Raw genomic sequence first — 22,146 nt, 5'->3', positions numbered from 1 at the left:
ATAAAACTGAACTAGAATAAATTCAAAGTGTGTATATAAATAGGTAAGGTGTGTTAGTCCCTCCAGGAAAAAAAAGACAATGACGTTTCTAAATTTAATGTACTGTTCCGCCCCTTGTCTACTCCTGTGTTAATTCAACCAATGATGTGTTTGAGGTGACCTCACAAGCGTGAGACAACGTGAGTATGCCCACCAATCCCGTTTGAGGAACTTTACTTTTCATCCAATCAAATCGGCACAACTGGATTTTTACTTCCGGTCGCAGCGTCCTCTGACATTACAACGTGAGTACCTTTCGTTCATTCATTCTGTTGAGTTTTCCAACTGTTATGTTTTAAAACAGTGGTTTCCAGGAAGAAGAAAAAAAAACCTTAATTAAGCCTCCAAAGCTCTGAATGGCTCGCAAACATTTGATAGCGTGTATAGCGGTTGATGTAGATGAGCTAGCTTAGCTTAGCTGCCCATTCTATTGGCATGTTTAGCAAAGTGATTATTACATGTGGCAAATATGTATTAAACACAGTTTTGTTTACTCTTGTTTGGCATACTTTTATCCAACCAAATTGGCACATTTCTCCCGTGTTAGGCAGTACTATATCAAGTTAAGTGTCAATTTACCATTTTATGTAATCAGTACACTACAAATAATGTACCTAATTTGTTCATCTATCTATGCCAGTGTTATGTAGAACTATTATTGATCGCCCACGAGATGTTAATTCTGAGAGATGTTAATTTTGTATGTGTTGACTCAAATATAAACTAACATGATGGCACTTGACCTTCTCTCTCCTCCTGACCTTGCAGAATGGGGAGTGTATTAGCCGCTGGCTCCCCCAACCCGCCGCCACCATCCTCCGCAGGTGTGCCTGGTCCCGGCTTGACGGTGCCACCAGGCTTTGGAATGCCCTCGGTGTCTCCAGTGTCACCCTCGACCGGGCTGACCTCAGTGCAGCCGCAGGAAGTGACGAACCCTCTGCCTAATCCGGGCACATTTGACGAGTGTCATCGCAAGTGCAAAGGTAAATAAGATGATCGTCAAATAATATACAGTGAACCCCCCACTAAATCACAGTACACCCTGCCTAGAGGTCTTCCCGATGCAGATGGAAGGCGTCAGGCTCGTCGTCAATAAGGGCCTTAGTAACTACTTCCAGGTTAGTTGACTTGGTTTTTATGTTTACTATACGCTGCCAGTTGGAAACGTTTTCATCAATCATTTATACGTTCTGAATAAAAGGAAACCAGAATCACAGTTATTTTGTAAAAATTCAGGTGAACCACACCGTGTTGTTGAGCACTTTGGGGGATTCCAGCTACAGGTTCGGTGCCACATATGTTGGACTGAAGCAGACCAGTCCAGCAGAGGTATGGCCACATTTAAATATATATATTTTTTATTTATTATAGCACCTTTTCAGGAGTCTCAAAAATGGCTAGTATTATAGCACCACCTGTTGCTTTGGCATGGTCTTAACAGTGTACAAACACATTTGAATTTAGACCGACTTTTCAAAAACTATACAAACCGTGAAATGGATGTACTCAGTTTTTTCCAGTCATGGTGGGTGACATGGACAGCCTTGGCAGCCTTAATGCTCAAGTCATCCACCAGATCAGCAACAGCGTACGATCCAAAATGGCCTTCCAGGTACATTTTATCATGTCATAAACGGCCTGGGAAAAATAGTAAGCTGTGATTAAAGTTTCAATTATTTCGCTATTTTCCAGACACAGCAACACAAGTTTGTAAACTGGCAAGGCGATGCAGAGTTCAGAGGCAAGGATTTTACTGCAACGATTACTCTTGGCAACCCTGATGTCCTCATTGGCTCTGGTAGGTCACCTACCTTTCTCACTTTTATGCTCCATATTCAATCATTTTAACGTATTGGCTCACCTGACAGGTATCGTCATAACGCACTACCTCCAGGCCCTCACGCCTGCGCTGGCTCTGGGAGGGGAGCTGGTGTACCATCGCAGGCCGTCAGAGGAGGGTGCTGTGATGTCATTGGTTGGCAGGTACACAGGTGAGGTCATGGTAACTGGGGCCAGGACATGTGGCATTTTTATTGTATGGTGAACCAATTTTATCATAGTGAAAAAAAAAATATATATATATATATATATATATACAGTATACATACATACCCCTCCTATATGCTTTAAACAGACTTGAGCTTGTCTTATAAACATCTTTGAATAAAAAAATGCAGATACTCCTTATTGTAGCCTCTGCAATAAAAAAAAAAAGGAGAAAAAAAGAGACAAAGCATGCTTCAAGTTATCAGTCCCTCCCAGTTGATAATTACAGTACTGTACAACTGACACATAAAATAAAAATTAAAGGTTATTAAAGGTTAACCACATTATACTGTGGTACATAGACCAGGATTATAATAGTTTTGGATTTTTCCTGCTAGTCTTTTATTTTGCCTTTTTTTTTTTTCTGTTTTGATGAGTTTTTTGGGGTGGTTGATTGTTTTCATTTGTATTTTATTTTATTTTAGGGTTGCTCGGTTCTGGAAAAAATAATCACAATTAGTTTGGCAATAATTGAAATCACGATTATTCAAACGATAATTTTTTGGGGTACAAAACAAGAAAATGTTTAAGCATTTAAAAATATTAAGACCAACTAAAAAATAGAAACACTATAATTATGCAAGTTACTTTTGGACCAAACAGAATTTATAAATAGTATCTATTTATAATAATTTATTTATCTTGGCAAAAACTTGAAGTTGGAGTGCAGCTTGTGCACTGTGCAGTAGAACGATCATTTATTTTTTTGGTACAAGAAAATGTTTAAACGTAAAAAATGTTAAGACAAATAAAACATTTTGAAAGACTATAATTATGCAAGTTTCTTTTGGATGAAACAAAATGTATTAAATTATTGTAAAATTTTAAAAAGTGCAAATGTATAAATTTAAACAACTCAAAAATTAGCATTAATAATTTTTTTAAAGGTTATGCTGATTTTGTAATTGTTGAGTGTAAAAATATAAATTATAATTGAATTTTGGTTAATTGCACAGCCCTATTTTACTATTTTTATTTTCATTTTCATTTTTTAATTTTAGTATTAGTTTTTAAAATATATATATGGCATATTTGTGGAATGTAACATAAATAAATAAATAAAAGTCACAAAGTATAGTATAAGGTAAATTACAATTCCTACAAGATTAATCAATTTTCTTCTTTATGGCTGTACAGAAATACTGAAGTAAATAAATTTAAAATCAACCTAAAGGCTCATATATGAAAATTAGGAATATTCGATACCACCTTTTTTTTCCGGACAGATAAAGTACTAACACTCAACTCCTGAGTAGTCACCGATACCAACAACCGATACCACCAGTATTTTTGATACATAAAATTTCCCCCGAAAAACAATGACAGATAATCCCAATATAGCATTTTGCCTTCAAATTGCATGAGATTAATGGGAATTTTCTATGTTTCTAATTTCTAGTTCTCGCGACTACCAATACCTTAAAATAAGGCCTATTATCAGCCCGATGGTATCGGTATTTGCCCCCAAAAAAAATGTTTTCTTCAATTTGATCGTTTAAGATATTTCCTTATTTTTCATGAACTATACAGTAATAACCTTGCCACACACTCACATTAATGAACTTTTGAACTCAGGCACCAACTACATCGCTACGCTAACGCTGGGATCGGCGGGCGCTCACGCCACCTACTACCACAAAGCTAATGAGCACGTTAGTAAGCCTCCTGTATGTTTGTATTCCATTCACGCTGTCCGCCTCACGATGCGCTGACCGTCAGATATTGTGCAGTTGCAGGTCGGCGTGGAGTTTGAGGCGAGCACTCGCATGCAAGATACCAGCGTGTCGTTCGGCTACCAGCTAGATGTGCCCAAAGCTAATTTACAGTTTAAAGGTACAGTACGCTTTCTTAGCCGCGTTATGTATGTGCGTACAAACGTTAACGAAAACACCGTATGATTGCCTTCTCCCAGGTTCAGTAGACAGTAACTGGGTGGTCGGTGCAACTCTAGAAAAGAAGTTGCTGCCCCTGCCTCTCTCCTTGGTGCTCTGCTCCTTCCTCAACCATAACAAGAACAAGTTCCAGTGCGGTTTTGGTGTTACGATCGGTTAAACACAACGGCTGCACGTTAAGTGACCTCGCAGGCAACAATTTATCACTTTAACTCATTCACTGCCATTGACGGCTTTAGACGTGCAAAATTCATTTGAACTATTTCTTTTAGTTTAACTTTTTTTTTTCCACTTTTAACAAGAGTATGAAAACCTAGAAAAAAGTTTTTATTGTACATTTAGAACAGTTATAAAATTTGTGATTAATCGTGAGCTAACTATTGAAGTCATGTAATTACAATTAAAAAATGTAATCGCCTGACGACCTAATTTATAATAATGTTTTCTTTTTTTAAATAATCTTTTTTTTCAAAAAAAGAAAAGATTATTAGAAAGAAATTTAGGGCATCATTTTTTTTTTTTTAATTGATCGCATGACTTCAATATTTTATATCTGGTCTAAATGTACAATCATTTTTTCATACTCTTGTTAACAAAAGTGGGAAAAAATGTTAAACTGATAGAAAAAGTTAAAATTAATTTTTGACGTTTATAGCCGTCAATGGCAGTAAATGAGTTAATGTTGATGAACCTCATGTTTTAACAGACCATCAAGCCGTTTTCATGTTCATTGTATAAATTGACACGTTTCGGAAATAATTTATTTATCTCTAAGTTCATTAAGTTTTTTTTTTTTTTTTTTACTGAAATGAATGATAATGTCGTTTTTGTTCACGACAGTTTTCTTAATCATTTAGTTTTGTTTTATGTTGTATGCATGTAGAGTAGCATATGTTAACTGTATGATACCTCTTGGAACCCGTGGAGAAAAAATAAATAAATTTTGTAAAAAAAAACAACGAAATAATAATGGCTTCTCTTGTTTGCTTTATTTAGCCATGAAAAGTGATTAGACAAAGAAAAGTAATAGTAAGAAATAGTTCACTCACCTAAAGTTAAATTACGCTGTCACCATATACATTTACTCCGCCCACTGATATCGATTGCACTGAAGAAATGATGCATTCATTTGTAGCGACAGTGAAATAGTAGCTGACTTGTTATCTCATCCATTGACGTGTTGTCAATGATGTCACAACTCATCACTGTTTACATGTGATGGAGTGACCTTTATCTTGTCAGGATACGATTTCCTCGTTGCCATTTGTGGTATACCAAATGTCTCTCAAAAAGCAAAAATAGAATCTTAGTAGATTATACAAGCCAGTAAAAAATATATAATAATTTAAAATATAGCACACACTACTCAATTATGAAATGTGTATTTTTCCAACTGCATTTAAAAAAGGTTAAAATAATATATATTTTTAAAAATCTGAATTTTGTGATTTTTCTCTATTATAATTTTTTTGCTCCACTTAGTCATTAATTACGCTCAAATGTATTTCATGCAGCAACACTTCAGTTTGAAATGTGTTCTAAATTCAAACATAGCAATTTTGCATCTTCTATCAATTGTTCATATTTGACCTCAAGTCTGAGAGGGTCTTCAGAGCAGAGTGATTGTATCAAAGCTCTTCAGTTGCGCCACATCGCAACCCTAAGTGACAACCGAGCATTCTGAGCTGGACTTTACTCCTTTGCTGCCTCCATATAAACTCCAAGCATGCACGCTGCAGAAGGACTCACAATATTGAGCATCTCTCACAAACTGCAGCTCATCCACTGAGGTAAGGAACTCATACAGATAAAAAAAATAAGTTTTGGTTGATTTTGGTTTTAAAATGACTCAAAATCCATCTGCTTTCTCATCTGCAGTGTTAGTCATGAAGCTCCTTCTGGTTTTCGTTCTGGCTGTTTTTGCTGGTAAGTCGAGGTTCTACTTTGGCACAAAAAAATTCAGAAGGTTCAATGCAACTGTTGAACTTAACTCATTCACTGCCATCGACGGCTATAGATGTCAAAAATTCATTTGAACTTTTTCTATTAGTTTTATTATTTTTCCCCACTTTTGTTAACAAGAGTATGAAAACCTAGAAAAAAACGTGTACATTTAGAACAGATATCAAATTTGTGATTAATTGTGAGTTAACTAGTGAAGTCATGCGATTAATTATGGAAAAAAATTACACCCCTAATTTTTAATAATCTTTTTTTTTTTTTTAAAGGGGAAAAAAGAAAAGATTATTAAAAATTAGGAGCGTCAGGCGATTAAATTTAATCATAATTAATTGCATGACTTAACTAGTTAACTCATGATTAATCACAAATTTTATATTTGTTCTAAATGTACAATAATAATAAAAAATTATAGGTTTTCATACGCTTGTTAACAAAAGTGGGAAAACATTTTCAATTAACAGAAATAGTTCAAATTAATTTTTGACGTCTATAGCCGTCAATGGCAGTGAATGAGTTGAAAAAATTAAACCCAACTCAACCGTATCTTTTGTGTAGTGAACTCCCAGTGATCCTAAACATAAGTGGTGGCGAAAAATGGATGAAGTGAACCTTTCTGTCTCCAGGTTGCGATGCCAAAGTCGCGCAGCAGAGCCAGCCCAAGCCGCATATCGACACGGTCAGAGACGCCTTTTGGGACTATGTTGCCAAGGCAACATCGACAGCTGGAGACTCACTGGCGCTGATCAGACAGTCTGATCTTGGAAAGGAAGTCAAGTAAGAAATCCAGAAATAGTCAAGTGAACGAAACCTGAGGCCACTAGGGGGCTCTCAAGAGCCATTGATAGTCTGTTGTTGTTGAGGGGGTGGGGGGGCAGTTGAAGTAAACAGTTGATTTTTAAAAAATCAGTAGATGTATGCATATGTATTAGGGGTGTCAGGCGATTAAAATTTGTAATTGTAATTAATTGCATGACTTCAATAGTTAACTCGCGATTAATTGCAAATTAATTTCTGTTCTAAATCTACATTAAATATTTTTCCCCCCTAAGTTTTCATAACATAAAAGAGGTCTTTTTTTACCACTAGATGGCACAATTGTTTTTGTAAGACAGTGACAGTTCATTGCATTTTCATTTCATATTAACTCATTCACTGCCATTGACGGCTAGCGACGTCATAAATTCATTTGAACTATTTCTATTAGTTTAACATTTTCCCCCCCACTTTTGTTAACAAGAGTATGAAAACTAAAATTATTTTTTTAACGTTAAGAGCAGATATAAAATTTGTGATTAATCGTGAGTTCACGAGTGAAGTCATATGATTAATTACGATTTTTTTTTAAAAGCCTAATGCCCCTAATTTAAAAAAAAAAATTCTTTAAGAAAAATAAATAAAATATTTTTTATCTTTTTTTTTAAATTTTTTTAAAGAAACGATTATTAAAAATTAGGGGCGTCAGGTGAATACATTTTTTAATCGTAATTAATCGCATAACTTCACAATTAATCACAAATTTTATATCTGTTCTAATACAATAAAAACATTCTAGGTTTTCATACACTTGTTAACAAAAGTGGGGAAAATATTAAACTAATAGAAATAGTTCAAATAAATTTTTGACGTCTATAGCCGTCAATGGCAGTGAATGAGTTAAGAGCTATCTCATCTTTAACATTTAAGTAATTTGTGAAATTCTGCACACTTTTAAAATTGTAAAATACAACTTCACCCCAGTCTCCACAAATATATGCATTATCATTCAAATTACTACAGCTAAATTTTGTGTCTACTGCGTTGCGCCTGGAATTCTCCCAGTGCAGGCTTTAAGGGGTGGTCATTAAATGAGTGGCATTAAAGGAACTTTAACTCAAAATGAACACACTCATTTTGACACCTAGTATTTACGTATACTGTATGTGTGGAAAGTATGTTGGATGAAGATGATGGCTAGATGATGTCTGTCTCTACATTTAGCACCCTGATTTCTGGGAGCACCGCCGCCATCAACAGGTTCACAGATGTTCTCCGCAGCCACGTGACCCAGGACTTCACATCGCGCTTCTTCGAGCAGGCCGAGCAGCTGAAGATCCGCCTGGAGAAGGATCTGTCAGCCACGAGAGCCCACCTGCAGCCGTACGCCGACGAGCTGGTGACTCACGTCCAGGAGCAGGTGGAGGAGCTGAAGAAAGAGGTGTCATCTTACGCCGAGACCATGGACACGGAAGCGCTCACGGCCGTCCTGCTGAGGAAAAGCCAGGAGCTGAAGAGCCATCTGGACAGGAACGTGGACCAGCTGCATACCCAGATGATTCCTTACACTGAGGAACTTAGGATGAAGATGGAGAATAGCATGGATGAGTTCCAGAAGAACATGATGCCGCTGGTGCAGAGGTTTCACAGCCAGCTAACAGAGAAGACCCAGGAGATCCAAGAGAAGCTGCTTCCTTACGGGGACGAGCTGAGGGCCAAGCTCAACATCGACACCCAGAACCTGAAGGAGCAGCTGGCTGCTCTATGGGAGTCCTTCACTAAGGCCACACAGTAAAAGGTCACAAGAGCTGGACTCATGAAAAGTGCAATATTCTACCTCGTTTTCATCTGGATTTGAGCCTGTTTTCTGTTCATGTTTGCCTGTTGCCCACTGCAAAAAACAATAAAGCAATTTAACGGTATTTTTGTTGTCCTTATTGTGCTAATGAAACTTATCAATCACTGTGATGAAATTGGTGAACCTTCAAGTTCCAAATCAACCTCCAAGTGGAGCACTTTTGGAAAGAAACTACACGGCAGCCTCATTTATTACAGATGACTTCAAGAACTTGTGATAAATGAAAATCTGCTAAGTAGCAACCATACATTCATAAATATATATATATATATATATATATATATATATATATATTGGCCTTTTAGATGTTGGTTGGCTGTTGTTTCATGTTTTACGCTAACGCTAGCTGCTAAATGTCTAATCTTTAGCCAATCTGTGTGTTCACATTACTTGGTGTAAATTGTGGCCATCAGCAGCTTGTGAATGAATGTGCTTATTGCGTGTTGGTTTACTTAACATTTGTTAAATAAAGCAATTGAAAGTAATCGGTGGTGTCTATCCAGTTTGTTCTAACTAATGCTAGGCTAGCTATATTCATTTAGCTAACAATCTTCATTTGACCATAGACTGTAAACCAGTCACACATTGACACCGTTTTTTTTTTTTTAAGTGACAAATAGTCCCATTTTGATCTAGCAAAAATCAGCTATATAAAATGAGATATGTCGGCTAGGACTTTAAAATCTGTGATACTTTGACATCGCAAAAGTGGAACAATGTGGTGAGATTTAACGCAAAACAAAGGACATTGCTGGCAGTACAATTCTCAAAGTCAATCAGAAGAAATGTAATGATAATGAAAATAATATTACAATTAGGCTAGGAAAATAATCGTGTAAAATCTTAGAAAACTAAGTTAGGATACTTTGCTCAGTATTGTCACAAAGCAGGCAATATCTCAAAAATTGGTCAATTATCTTTTTCCCTGTCTCAGATGTAAATACAAAACTCAAAATTTAGAATAACATAATTATAAGTAAAAAAAACAAACTTAGATAAACAATGCAACAACATTGGTAACAATAAAAATGTGGTGATATAAAAATTACACATTATTATCAAATAATTAAGCCACCTAAGAATAGTTCTTAAAAAAATATTAGTAAATACAAATAAAACTATTGAAACAGTATTAAAGTGTCACCAGTGGAGAAATATTACTGGTTTCATATTAATTGGTAAAAATATACCACCTGAAGCATCAGATAAAGCTCCATGAAATATCCTTTTATCAATGTAACAATATCCTTATTGTTATTTGTGGAATAGTACAATATTAGTAAAATGTTTACACATTTTACTAATAATACTTATTGTAAAGATCCTGACAACAAACAGTCAAGATCTCAGATCAAATATTTCAGGTTCCAAATTTTGACCCGTGACTCCATGTGTACTGTACGTCAGAGTGCAACGTGGCGCCAAAACAACACGCACAGCAATAAAAGTTGACAACACACTTCATGATGGGAACTTCGAACGCTCGTGACGTTTACTGCATAACATCACCGCCGGCTAATCTGTATAAATACAGAGCGAGGAGCTCAGTCGGTCTAGTCGTCACCTGCAACTACTTGGTAAGCTTTTCGACTGGATCCTATTACTTTTTATGTAGGAATCTGATATTTTAAGTATATGTGTATCATTTCAGCTGCCGGTTCTGTTCACATCATGAGGGTCTTCGTGGTAATTGTCACCCTAGCGGTCATCTCAGGTGAGTTCTTTCGTCAAATCATGTTAGTTCAATTCAAACATAAGAAATTCTGGCTCAAATCCTTTGCTGTGTTTGAACCAGGCTGCCAGGGCAAGAGTTTCTTCCAGGATGACCCGGTGATGACCTGGGAGGAATATTTTCAAAACTATTTCACAGCGTTCAATACGAAAGCTGACGAGATAGTGAGGGATATCAAGAGCTCCCAGATCAGCAGAGAACTAGAGTGAGTTTGACTAGAAACAGTACCACGTTCTGTTTATCACCTTTGTCCAAAGTCCAAATTCTCTCCCCTCAGAACCCTGATCCAAGACAGCATGGCCGAGCTGGGCACATACAGAGCAGACCTGGAGGACAAGCTGGCCCCGTACACTCGGGAAGCCGCCGAACGTATGGGCAAAGACCTGCAGGGGATGGTCGAGAGGGTCCGCGAGCGTGGGATCGAGGCCCGGGAGCAGATGGAGCAGTACCGCCAGGAGCTGCGGACCATGGTGGAGCAGAACTCGGATGACGTCAGACTCAGGGTCACCACCTACACCCGCAAGATGAAGAAGCGCCTCAACAAGGACGTCATGGAGATCAAAAAGTTAGTGTTGACATTAATATCACATCATATTGTTCAGCCAGAGAGTTTAGGTTTACACTCATGATAAACTGAAAGTACAGTGGATTTTAAAAAGTCTACACACCCCAGTTCAAATGTTAGGTTTTTGTGATATAAAAAAAAATGAAACCAAGATAAATCTTTTTTTTTTTTAAATCGGTCTAAAAGGTAAAAATAAACAATGAAGCAATTTGGTTGCAAAAGTGTACACACCCTCTTATAAGTGGGATGCTGGATGTGTTCAGAATTAACCAACCGCATTCAAACTCATATTAAATGCTTCTGATTAGCCCAAAAACAAATTATAGCTGTTCTAATAGTCTTTTGCTAACATGTTTTTTGTTTGGGTTTTGTGCTAACGCTGACTTCTGTTTCAACTATTCATAATTCCTAAATTCCTCCTTCTTAAATCATGAACATGACGCCATGGAGTTGTTTTTCTCACATTATTGTTCCTGTTTGAACCCTTATAGAAAGTATCCTTTAGTTAAAAATGAAACAAAATATATCCTAGTCCCAATTTTTTGTTATTACCACTTTCATCACTAGTCTGGCAATATGACCAAGTGTATCATGTTTATGGTGTGAAATTGAAAGATAAGATAGTAGGAAACCATAAAAGCAATTAACCGGATGACACAGAGTCTAAAGTGGCGTTCTCCTTTCAGGCAAGTTGCCACCTATTTGGAGAAACTCCAGTCCCGCACCTCAGACAACATCGAGGACTTGAAGAGGCGTCTGGATCCTTATTTTGCTCAGGTGCGAGACAACACCCAGGCAAAGATCACCACCCTGAATGGCCTGCTGAAGTCCCAGGTGGAGAGCATGAAGGACACGATTCAGACCACAGCAAATGACATCACCAAGCGCTATGAGAAGACCTCACAGGACCTGTATGACACCCTGCAGGAGAAGATGGAGGATCTTAGCACATGGTTTCAGCCTTATGTCTCCATGTTCAGTGACAATTTGTAAACCATGCATCTAAATGATATGTCTGTCTACCACCCTACAGATGTAAAATGACGATGGTGGTGTTTACTAATAAAGAAACTCACTCATACAAAATGAATTGGAAATTTATTTATTAACCTGGTGGAATAAAGCTAATTCAATAACAGTAATGCCTGGGGAAAACTATTATTGATAATATATGATGACTTTGCTATTGAAATATTTCTAATAACGGTTACACACTGAATGCTTTAATTTATTTCATTTCAAACACTGATAATTTATCAGTAACAAAACAAACATTGAAAAGTTGAACGTTGTATAATTTAACTTTTCAAAATTATTATCCTAAATATATTCACATGTCAAAGAACCGGAATTTTCATTCAGTGCAATACACACAGTTTGTGACGATATATTTCCACATATAATTCAAAACGAGTCTTTTATTTATAAACAACAGTCAGTTATGAAAGTCGGGTTTTCAATATCGCAAAGAGCACACAATTTTATTTTGAAGGAGCACCGTCCACATGTGAGCCGATGGCACCGTGTAACCGAACTACCATTTTATGTCATTTCAGTATCCAATGAGCTTTCTTTGAGTTCTTGCTCGGCCAATCAGAAATCGTTCACACTGCTGTAGGTTGTCCCCATTTTGTGTTGTCATTTCCAACCATGACACTCATTCCTAAAATTAAAACGTTTCTTATTTTAACATAATATTCGCTTTCCGTCAGAATGAGTACCATTTGTAGGGAGGTCATCACGCTTCAGCTGGGACATTATTCCAACTTTGTGGGCACTCATTGGTGGAATTTACAGGTGAGGAACACGGTGCCGGCTAACTTAGCTAGCTCAATGTTAGCTTTGCATGTGTTAACAAAAGGCTCCCAAAGCGTAAAGTTTCTTAAGGTAAGTGTCATGGTTTTATTTTATCAGACCAGCGAAGCTTGATCTCGAAGGAAAAGCAGGAATGTAGAGAGGGAAGTGTGTTGATTGTAAAGTTTTAAACTAGTCAATAATTGCTTGGAAGTGTGAGGTTTGTTCCAAAAACATAGTGAAATCACATGTTATATTATTGGTGATGGTAATCTAACCCTTTAAGTAATCAATAGTCATAACTATATTTGATGTCGACTTTGTATTCTAATAATATAAGTGATGAAGCCATTTTGTTTGTAGGATGCATCACTGCCATACGACCCAGAGATGCCACCTGGAGAGATCCAGAGTGATGTCATGTTTCGTGAAGGCCAAACTCTTGGTGGTAGCATCACCTACACTCCACGCCTCATTGCAATGGACCTCAAAGGTAACACCGTAAACTTATTGTTTGTTCTGGTGTGACTGTATAAGAAGCCATATATATCACATAATATATTTTGTCATAAAGGAAGTCTGCAAACTCTACGGCAAGAGGGAAGTCTGTATGATTCTGGCAAAGAAACGTCTGCTCTTTCCTGGTAAATATAGAGTAACAGTGTGGCAGTGTTTACACCGACGCAGTAAATTTGAATGTGAAATATACTCCACATAACAGGGATGGTAGCCTGATGATACATGAAGAAAGCCCCCCTGCAAAAAACTCCTTTCTTGAAGACCTGGACAAGTTGGATGTGAGTATTTGTAGTGAAAACAACAAGCTAATATTTAAACAATTAAACATGACAACAGTGCTTGAGGTTATAATGTCAGTCTAAACATGCAATACGCACATCGACCATGCTCTTTTGTACTCAGCGAGGGGACATACTGACCAAGGCAGATTTTTCATCCAGCTCCCGATCTCAATTCGAACGTAAGTAAAATCTAATCAACGCAAACTCATTACGCATTTCTTTCCTTGAACTATTCACCCGCCTCACAGGTTCTCAAAGCGTCAATACTGTCAACAGTCAGCTTGCTCGAATCCAGAAGAATTACAGGCTGGAGGGCAGCGTCAAAGTCTGGTCTGACTTTCTACGCATTCACTTGCACCCTCGAACCATCTCAGTTATCCACCAGTACAACCATGATGGGTGAGTTAAAAATTAAGATTTTTTTTTTTAACTTTTGAGCTTTAGCTGAGCGGCAGGTTTGTCAACAGGAAAAAAGGAGGGATATTATGTGCTGTCATTAGGTGGGTTTTGAAGAGGAATAAAATTATTTGTCCTCTTTGCGTGTTCCAAAAATTTGAAGACAGATTTAATGTAAGAAAAAACACCTTTGCAAAAATGATTTAATAAAAAAAAACAGAGATCTCTGGACATCGTGACAGACTCCAAACATCACATAACAGGTGGAATTTCAGAGTGCCGAATGTGTCTCTTCCGCGTGTAAAATGACTTCTTATAGTTAAACAGACTGCCTCTCTTTCATTTGTAGACAAAACATACTCTCTGGGTACTTTTTCCATGAGCGATGGCGAAAACAGAGTCAGGGTCAGGGGTGTGTGTTCGAGACTGATTCTGTTCTCAAGGACCAAATGTGTGTTTTCGCACAGAACACTGAGAAGGAATTTTTTAGACCAAACAATATGTTCCAGCTTAAGGTCAAATTATACTGAGTTCAACACTACCTCACATCTACAAAACATTTTTACATGGTTAATATAAAGAATTAAAATGTTAATAATGTATAACAATGGTTAACTCTTTGACTGCCAGCCGTTTTCAGAAAAGGGATGCTGTGGGTGCCAGCTAATTTAAGCATTTTGACTGATCTTTCAAGGTCCACAGAAAATTTTGTGTTTGGACTATGGAAACATTCTCCCCTCAACACTCTAGCTCCGCCTCACGTCTTCTACTGACGCCTTACCCGATCTTGTCCAAAGAGAGTCATCGCTGCCATCTAGTGCCCAAAAATAGTCATTATACTAACTCGAGCTGCTTGATACTTTCAGCACAGCTGGCCAAGGCTTTCCTCCACCCGTCCCCCCCCCCACCAAAAAAAAAACCTAGTTAACGTCTTTTAACGTCTTTGGCAGCCCTCATTTGGATTTTACTAAACATTATTAAATGTTTTTGGCAGTCAAAGAGTTAATATATGAAATAAAGAATTTAAATGTTAATAATATCTAAGAGTTTCCATCCACCAATTTTTATTAGAATTTTCAAGAATTGCGAAAAAGAAACTGAATGGAAATGGCAGAAATTCGAAAAAAGGCCCCAAATTTCGCAAAAAAAGTTTTTACGCTTGGAGGGGGTGGTTTTTGAAAAAAGGAAAATGCGCATTTTGGCGATGGAAACAGGTTTTGCGAATAAGCGACTACAAGACCGGATATACGTCACACATTTTGACCGATACTACGTCACACGCGCATTTGTAGTCACAATAAATGGCGGATGATAAAGTAAGATATGTTTGGGGAGACGAAGAAAAACATTTTTTTTTATATAATTGATTAAAGAAAAACAAAACATTGAGGCAATTTTAGATGGCTTTATTAACATCAGCTCTCAATGTAACGGAACACTTCACTCACATGCGGGAGGGAAGCCAACAAGACAAACTACTTCCGTTCAGTCCGTCAAAAACAACATTCCCACGGCGCATATTCGCAAAAGAAGAGCGGATGTAAACGGGCATAAGTCGCATGTCCGTTTTGCGCATTTTTCACAAAATGAGCATTAAAATTTCGAAACCTTTGGATGGAAACATGACCCCCCCCCCCTTTTTTTTTTTAATGAGCAGAGAGGCTGACCGTCTAGAGGCTTTTGGGCAGGGGGAAGCACTGCTGCAGGGGGCAGTGCTGGATGATCTGGATGACAAACTTCATTTCTTTGTTGAGGAGTGTGACTACTTCCAGGTACGCTCTTAAAACATCATCACATGATTTTAACATTTTTACAGATTTTTTTTTAAATACTCTCTAATTCCTATTCAGTTGTTATGATTTATTATTATTATTTTATTTATTATATTGATTTTCATTTAAAGAGTGACAAGAGCTTGATGAACTTCCTGCGACGACATCTCCATTTTAGGGTTTCCAGGTGCTGTGTGACCTCACAGATGGCTTTGCCGGTCTTGGCTCAAAGGTCACCGAAATGCTACACGATGCTTACGGTGGTCGAGGCATCCTCACCTACGGGACGGCCCCCGTCAGTCACCCAAATTCAGTGAGTTTGACTCCGCTTTCTCAATGGTAATTGTTTAGTCCAGATGTTGACAGTTTTTTTTTTCTCTGTCCAAGCAGACTCCAATGAAGAACCTTTACCATCTGTTGAACTGTGCGTTAGGGATGGTCCACATGGCCAATCACAGCTCCTTCTTCTGTCCGCTGACGCTGCGAGGGGGACTGGGTTTACGACCGTCATCGCCCATAAGCTTCCCTTATCTGAACTATGACGTATGTTTTGTTTGTTTTACTACTTGTAGAAAGACTTTTGGGTGAAAATTCAGAATGAAGTGGATTACAATTACATTTTTTCACTGCACCATAAATGTTTGTTTATGTGTTGTAGCCGTCACTTTGGTACCACTCCGGCGCCGTCCTGGCTCTCGCTCTGGATGCGCTCACTGTGCCGTACAGGCTGAGGAGTAATTGCATCCCAATGTGGCAGCTGGCAGACTCGCTGTCAACGTCGGGGAGAAAGGTTTTGATTGTTATTGTTTTTGTTTGTACGTTTTCTCTATGTTGAGCTTGATATTTAATTACAGGTGGTGGCTGCTTACGGTGCCCTCCCGTTTCCAATAGCGCACGGCACCTCGCTCCCCGACGCCCTGAGCGCCTGTGACTCGTTGCCATGGAAACCACTGTCAACATGTGGCGAGGCAGTCGACGGTCGGTGCTATGGCCAGTGGGTGACACTCAAAGGCTTGGAAGACCAAAGACTCACCAGGTACATTTAGTTGCGTTTTGAAGTTTGTGGAGAAAATCTTGAAATATTAATTTTTCTTTCTGATCAGTTCTGTTGCTCCAGGGACAGAAGCGCCATCTATTCTTCACAACCTCCACAGTGGGGAAGACATCCTGGCGTCTTATATCTCATCTTTCTATCCGACAGCTCCTCTGTAAGGCCTAAAACTTTAACTTAAAAAAAATAAGTATGCAGCTCTACTCTTGGTATATATTTGGTGTTGAAATGTAATTTCCCATTCAGGGCTCTGCAGCTGGTATCCAGTCCCAGCAAAGTGACCTCACCTTTCCCTCAGATATTCAGCCAAGCTCTCACCGATCGAGGTCTACAGAATTGCAACATGCTTCCAACCAGTTGTGAGTTTCATAAGATGCTCCACTTCAAAACATATGGAGTCATTTTCTATGCTAAATGATCTGCTCTTCATAGCAATGGCCGCCCCGCCCGTCATCTCCTCAGTACCAGTCATCACTTCCATCCAGTCGGGTCCCGCGCTGGAACCATGGCTGTCGGAGTTGCATCGCAGCGTCAGCGCTTTCGACATCCGCCGCGTGGCCCCCAGCTTTCTTTCGCAAGGTCCCGAAATGGCGGACTACGGTGACGCACTGGAGCAGTTGCGCTTTTTGGCTCGGCAATACCGGGATGAGAGCGGCGGAGCGGCGCGGTCGTCTTCTGAGGAGGACGACGACTGATGTGTGTTGGATGGACTTGCTTACACTCCCTCTGCGGTATCAAGACATGTTAAGGTGGGAATAAAAACTGCTTAGGGCAGTTAGTTGTTGGTAAACGTTTACAAGCTGACACTTTTGGGGCTTGGCATTAAGATAATGAATTCCATGTGGAAAATCTTTTTTGCAAGCATTTTGGTCTCTGCCAATATTAAGTACTGCAAATAGTGGGGTTTGGATCATGTCAATTCCATCATCAACCTGCAGTTTTAGTTTTTCATTCATGAGATACTGTAAGAGAAGGAAAAAAAAAAAGTTCAGTGGCCCAGTACTATTAGACAAATGTGTAATATTGCGTGCCATATGTAAAACATATTTCAATGTAAATATTTTTGAGTGTGATTACAGATGAGAAGTCACCCAACTTCATATTAAACATGACTAGCTATGAGATTGTATTTTAAGCAGTAGTCATTTTCAAACAAGCATGGAAACTTCTGAGACCATAAATCAAAACAGTCAAGAGGCCTTTTTTTTATTTATTCGAAATAAAACATTAAAGAGCTTTCACAAAAGGTGAAACATGTATTCCAATCAAGCACAACGGTACACATTTAGCATTTATCTTTGAGGACAAGGGGGGAAAAAATATACCACCAAATTATAAAACTTGAAAATCACAGACTATTTCAACAAAAAAACTCAATTTTTCTGTCTACATTAAAAGGAGAAAAATGTTAAAGCAAATGAAATAGCAGATGTGCATATGACATCAAGAGCAAGCGTTTGGGTCGTACAGCTACTTATCAAAAATGGGAAATTGGGTGGCGACAAACAGTTCAAAAAACAACTATGAGCGGGAACGAGAGCGCGACTGCGAACGGGATTTAGAGCGGGATTTGGAGCGAGACACCGAACGGGAAGCGGAACGAGAGCGCTCTTTGACTGGCGTAGGGGAGCGGGACTTGGATTTAGACTTGGACTTTGATTTGGATCTGGCTCTGGATTTGGAGTCGGCTGGGGAGCAGGAACGAGAACCCCGCTCCCGCTCGCCTGCCTCGTCGTCGCTCTTGGGAGGGTCACGCCCCTTTGATACAGACTTCCTGGAGACGGAACGGGAGCGAGACCTGGATCGGGACCTGGACCTCGAATCGTCCTTGCTCTTCTTGGACTCTTTCTTGCCCTTTTTGCTCTTGGGGCTGCGGCTCCTGCTCTGGTCTTTGTCCTTCTGGTCTCCGTTGCTGCGCTCATCTTCCTTCTTGTTTTTTCCTTTGCTCTTCTTGCTGTCGGAGTGACTGCGGGAGCGGGAAGCAGGCCTGCGGGGAGAAGGCCACATGATTAAATACTAAATTAGGAATGTACAATGTGTCTTTGTATTGATTTCAATCCATTCCCTCTTCAATCAGTACAAAGTACAGAAAATGGAATGAAACAGTTTAGCAACAGTGCTGTCCTGGTGGATGTCTCACCTGGAGCGGGAGCGGCTTCGGCTGCTGCTTTCACTGCGGCTGCGGCTCTTGCGGGACCTGCGGCTCCTGGAGCGGGACCTGGATTGGCAACAGGTGTTAATACAGTACACTAGGATGGAACCATTTTAAAAAGTCATGTAATTGCATTTTATTTTCCTGTTTCGTACCTGGAACGGCTTCTGCTGCGGGAATAGGAGCGGCGGCGTTTGGCTCCGGGGCGGTCTTCGATGAGACGGATCTTTCTGCCGTTGACCTCTGTGCCATCCAGCTTTTCCAGAGCCCGCTTCATGTCAGCGTAGAGCCTGAACTCAATCACGCCTTCATTCTTTCGGCCCTTGTGCGTGTCGGCGTAAGTCACCTCCCCCGCTTGCCTCATGTAATCCTTAAGAATGAAAAAGTACATTTCAGATGGCGGTGACAATACACGTGTATTATATTCAAATGATGAAACGTACCTTTAAGTCCTGCCAGCTACAACGGCTGGACAGATTTTCAACAATGAGCCGATAGTCCGTCCTAATAGGTGGACCATAGCGGTCTCTGCCCCAACGTCCTCCGTAACCACCTTTCAAGGTAACAAGGATAGAGCAACAAAATGAGGACCGCGCAGCAACGGAAATGTACGTATTATTCTGAACTCCAAACTACTCTACAAATAACTTAAAGCCACTCTGAAAATAATAATTAATTAAGAAAGAAAATACTGGAAAATTTTAAGCTCATAAATCACTTAAAAAAAGAAAGAAAGAAAAATCTATGTATATTTATCAATATCGTCAAGTTAAGCTACAGTAACAAAAAACAATAAATCATCAAATCATAGGATTTACTGTAAAATATTTAAAATTACACACAACTGAAGAAGTTCCGATGAACAAAATGTTCTAAGCTAGCCTAAAAAACAACAACTGACTGTTAGAGTAAATGTTCTTTTTTTAGGCTGAACCCACATCTGTTCCTAACCCCCATGGCATCCTCACCACCCGGCCTGGGCTGGGCCTAATGGCAATAGCGGTCTTCATTCACAATGGCTCCCTTTTTTGGTCTGCCCAGGGGCCCAGAATGGTCAAACCACACTCTTGGAAAGGGGGGACACCATGGCCAGCAATAGGGCGGGCAGTCAGCAAAGGACTCTTTCAATTGAAACATTGAGGTTCTTTGTTAAAGCTTTACCTTTAAAATTGACAATCAACTTTAATAGAATGTAAAAAAAATTGAATAAAAACAGCATTCACAACATACTGAACAATATTAAATTCAGAATTACCAAATGAAAATTGTTTTCCTTTTGTAGCTACTTTTTGTAAATTGCTACATGGTTTAATTTCACTACTGATTGGTGGCTCGGGTACACTGCACTCAATTTTCATTAAATGGGTCAATTTGCAAACCCATCGACCGCTTAGAAATTTCCAATAGCAAAAACTAGGACACACCTCTTTCAAAGGGGGCCATCAAAAACAATCATGAATATAGAATACAATGAGGCGGGGTGTGCGCTTTTTGTAAGTATCTGCTGAACACGGGAAAATTGGTTCATACATGCTCACGTATGTGATTTAACCCCTTTTCATACTGCACTCACTAAATCTTAAAGAGTTGCGCAGCAATGCACAATGATCGGTTGCTAGAGTGTCTATATTTGTAAGTGCTTATGTAGAAGTGTAAAAGGAAGTAACAACGGAAATTTGGCCACCGGTTAGACATCACGTCGACCGTATTTGGGGAGAAGGGAATTGTTAATCATAATGAAAAAAAGCTTAAAAACATTCCAGGTGACCACATTAGTAACAGGACTGAACCAAAGTGAATTTAGTGGGGGAGGTCAATCGTTCAAAATGCTCACACAACCAATATTAAGTGAATGCAGTACACACAAGCCACCAAGGACAACATTTTAGCACCAAAGTAAATCAAGAGTGAATTATAATAATATTTATATTGTGAAAAGGCAACATTTTGTAGGTGAACTTACTCCTTCCTCCCCCTCCACCACCACCGCCGCCCCCGCCACTGTAGCCTCCATCACGACGGGGGCCTTTGGTGTGCTCTACAATCACACGCTCCCCGCACAGCTCCTTCCCGTTTAGGTCGTACACCGCATCGTCGGCGTCGCGCGGGTCATCAAATTCAACGAACCCATACCTGGAAAGAACGATTGTTTCGTTACAATGATAAAACAGATTATAATTTCTCAAATTAATTACTAATCATGGAAGACTACGAGACTGCGAATAATGGTCTGGAAAGGTATGAATTCGAATTACACAAAATGCACATTCGCACACGCTCACATCGTGACATTGCCACGTCTAGCGTTAGCTAGCGCACGTAGCAAACTAGTCAACATTATATTAGAAAAAGAAAGTGCGTGTAACAATGCATATTAAAGCGCAATCAACACTGAAGCGTTTGCTGCTTTAATATCAAAAAATACATTCCGATCAGTAGGGCCTGCATCGACGAACAGGCCCATACCACCACGTTAGCTTATGCTAGTCGACATTAGCATTCTAGCAGTATCATCGAGAAGAGGGCCGAAACGTTACCCGTTTTTTAGATCGACTTCCAGTATCTTCCCGTAGCTCTTGAAAAACCTCTCGACATCCTTTTCCCTGGCCCGATAGCTCAGTCTTCCGATATACACCCTGGACATTTTGTCGAATTATGAAGCTCTAAATTCGACAAAAAAAGACCCAGACGGGTCAACAAGAATGCGGGAAGAGAAACGACGCAGCTTTATCTGCACAATGGGTCGACGACGGGGCGTGGTTTATTTTCTTCTTCGGGGCTTTCCAGCGGTTATGGAAAAGACTATCAGTTTTACCATCGCCACCCTTTGAAAAGGCACGGAACTGTTTTATCTGGTACATTCACAGTGCTGTATGTACAACAAAACTTTTACCTGTATATGTACACGAGTCCTACTTTTGCTACTCTTTTTGTACTTAAGTATCTGTGTGGTTCTCCACTTCTGACAGAAAGTCAAGAAGCTACCAGTCACTGTCCAAGCACCCAACAACATAATGTGAGGTGAGTTTAGTCAACCCAAAATTTATGACCCTAACCTAACCTGTACAACAGTTAAAATTCCACCGTTGTTGGGAATCTCTCTCCCTCTCTATATATATATATATATTTTATGATTACAAAAATTATGTATATATATATATATATAATCATAATTAATCGCATGATTCAATAGTTAACTCACAATTAATCCCAAATTTTATATCTGTTCTAAATGTACAATAAAAAAAACCCCTAACTTTTCATACTTGTAATGTAAAATTGAAAGGAAAAAAAGTTTAACTAATAGAGATATGGCTGCATCTTTTAGTCATTG

At 39.0% G+C, this 22,146-nt stretch overlaps 5 protein-coding genes across 6 annotated transcripts; 4 read left to right on the top strand and 1 right to left on the bottom strand.

Moving 5' to 3' along the window:
* Positions 1-207: 207 nt before the first annotated feature.
* Positions 208-4,947, top strand: tomm40l (translocase of outer mitochondrial membrane 40 homolog, like). The gene is made up of 10 exons (XM_077548506.1): positions 208-284; positions 808-1,022; positions 1,090-1,157; positions 1,276-1,368; positions 1,550-1,651; positions 1,732-1,837; positions 1,908-2,030; positions 3,661-3,737; positions 3,816-3,918; positions 3,998-4,947. The coding sequence occupies exons 2-10, from the start codon at positions 809-811 to the stop codon at positions 4,135-4,137; spliced, it is 1,026 nt and encodes a 341-aa protein (XP_077404632.1). The 5' UTR covers positions 208-284; position 808; the 3' UTR covers positions 4,138-4,947.
* Positions 4,948-5,656: 709 nt separating this feature from the next.
* apoa4a (apolipoprotein A-IV a) lies at positions 5,657-8,487 on the top strand. Its single transcript, XM_077549069.1, has 3 exons — positions 5,657-5,903; positions 6,563-6,713; positions 7,917-8,487. The coding sequence occupies exons 1-3, from the start codon at positions 5,822-5,824 to the stop codon at positions 8,485-8,487; spliced, it is 804 nt and encodes a 267-aa protein (XP_077405195.1). The 5' UTR covers positions 5,657-5,821.
* A 1,632-nt stretch (positions 8,488-10,119) lies between these two features.
* On the top strand, positions 10,120-11,840 carry apoea (apolipoprotein Ea). Of its 2 annotated transcripts, XM_077549035.1 has the most exons (5): positions 10,120-10,127; positions 10,202-10,264; positions 10,346-10,487; positions 10,560-10,847; positions 11,534-11,840. In XM_077549035.1, exons 2-5 carry the CDS (start codon positions 10,222-10,224, stop codon positions 11,838-11,840), a joined length of 780 nt encoding a protein of 259 aa, XP_077405161.1. In that variant the 5' UTR covers positions 10,120-10,127; positions 10,202-10,221. The 2 variants fall into 2 exon arrangements, with proteins under 2 accessions (XP_077405161.1, XP_077405160.1); XM_077549034.1 differs by having other exon boundaries at positions 10,123-10,264.
* A 609-nt stretch (positions 11,841-12,449) lies between these two features.
* msto1 (misato mitochondrial distribution and morphology regulator 1) lies at positions 12,450-17,782 on the top strand. Its single transcript, XM_077548245.1, has 14 exons — positions 12,450-12,644; positions 13,005-13,134; positions 13,216-13,285; positions 13,363-13,438; positions 13,563-13,620; positions 13,690-13,840; positions 15,495-15,609; positions 15,788-15,922; positions 16,000-16,152; positions 16,268-16,399; positions 16,464-16,645; positions 16,713-16,817; positions 16,907-17,019; positions 17,093-17,782. Exons 1-14 carry the CDS (start codon positions 12,561-12,563, stop codon positions 17,353-17,355), a joined length of 1,767 nt encoding a protein of 588 aa, XP_077404371.1. The 5' UTR covers positions 12,450-12,560; the 3' UTR covers positions 17,356-17,782.
* Positions 17,783-17,856: 74 nt separating this feature from the next.
* On the bottom strand, positions 17,857-21,570 carry srsf4 (serine and arginine rich splicing factor 4). The gene is made up of 6 exons (XM_077548247.1): positions 21,350-21,570; positions 20,776-20,945; positions 19,256-19,365; positions 18,968-19,182; positions 18,801-18,878; positions 17,857-18,647 (listed from the first exon to the last, which is right to left on the bottom strand). Exons 1-6 carry the CDS (start codon positions 21,454-21,456, stop codon positions 18,182-18,184), a joined length of 1,146 nt encoding a protein of 381 aa, XP_077404373.1. The 5' UTR covers positions 21,457-21,570; the 3' UTR covers positions 17,857-18,181.
* Positions 21,571-22,146: the final 576 nt, after the last annotated feature.

Source organism: Vanacampus margaritifer, chromosome 17, assembly GCF_051991255.1.
Source record: "Vanacampus margaritifer isolate UIUO_Vmar chromosome 17, RoL_Vmar_1.0, whole genome shotgun sequence".
NCBI classification, from domain to species: domain Eukaryota; kingdom Metazoa; phylum Chordata; class Actinopteri; order Syngnathiformes; family Syngnathidae; genus Vanacampus; species Vanacampus margaritifer.
Note: the sequence above shows the minus strand (reverse complement) of the source record. Positions and strands in the feature narration are given on the sequence as shown.

Excerpts from the sequence above, each read along its gene's own strand:
- tomm40l (XM_077548506.1), top strand. The coding sequence starts at position 809 with ATGGGGAGTGTATTAGCCGCTGGCTCCCCCAACCCGCCGCCACCATCC. Across the intron at positions 3,738-3,815 it reads ACCACAAAGCTAATGAGCAC|TTGCAGGTCGGCGTGGAGTT; the intron begins GTTAGTAAGCCT and ends GATATTGTGCAG. Across the intron at positions 3,919-3,997 it reads AGCTAATTTACAGTTTAAAG|GTTCAGTAGACAGTAACTGG; the intron begins GTACAGTACGCT and ends GCCTTCTCCCAG.
- srsf4 (XM_077548247.1), bottom strand. The coding sequence starts at position 21,456 with ATGTCCAGGGTGTATATCGGAAGACTGAGCTATCGGGCCAGGGAAAAG. Across the intron at positions 19,183-19,255 it reads GTAGCTGGCAGGACTTAAAG|GATTACATGAGGCAAGCGGG; the intron begins GTACGTTTCATC and ends TTCATTCTTAAG. Across the intron at positions 18,879-18,967 it reads CGCAGCAGAAGCCGTTCCAG|GTCCCGCTCCAGGAGCCGCA; the intron begins GTACGAAACAGG and ends TTGCCAATCCAG.
- apoea (XM_077549034.1), top strand. The coding sequence starts at position 10,186 with ATGTGTATCATTTCAGCTGCCGGTTCTGTTCACATCATGAGGGTCTTC. Across the intron at positions 10,265-10,345 it reads CACCCTAGCGGTCATCTCAG|GCTGCCAGGGCAAGAGTTTC; the intron begins GTGAGTTCTTTC and ends TGTTTGAACCAG. Across the intron at positions 10,488-10,559 it reads CAGATCAGCAGAGAACTAGA|AACCCTGATCCAAGACAGCA; the intron begins GTGAGTTTGACT and ends CTCTCCCCTCAG.
- apoa4a (XM_077549069.1), top strand. The coding sequence starts at position 5,822 with ATGACTCAAAATCCATCTGCTTTCTCATCTGCAGTGTTAGTCATGAAG. Across the intron at positions 5,904-6,562 it reads CGTTCTGGCTGTTTTTGCTG|GTTGCGATGCCAAAGTCGCG; the intron begins GTAAGTCGAGGT and ends TTCTGTCTCCAG. Across the intron at positions 6,714-7,916 it reads GATCTTGGAAAGGAAGTCAA|CACCCTGATTTCTGGGAGCA; the intron begins GTAAGAAATCCA and ends CTCTACATTTAG.
- msto1 (XM_077548245.1), top strand. The coding sequence starts at position 12,561 with ATGAGTACCATTTGTAGGGAGGTCATCACGCTTCAGCTGGGACATTAT. Across the intron at positions 13,439-13,562 it reads AAGACCTGGACAAGTTGGAT|CGAGGGGACATACTGACCAA; the intron begins GTGAGTATTTGT and ends TTTTGTACTCAG. Across the intron at positions 16,818-16,906 it reads TTCTATCCGACAGCTCCTCT|GGCTCTGCAGCTGGTATCCA; the intron begins GTAAGGCCTAAA and ends TTTCCCATTCAG.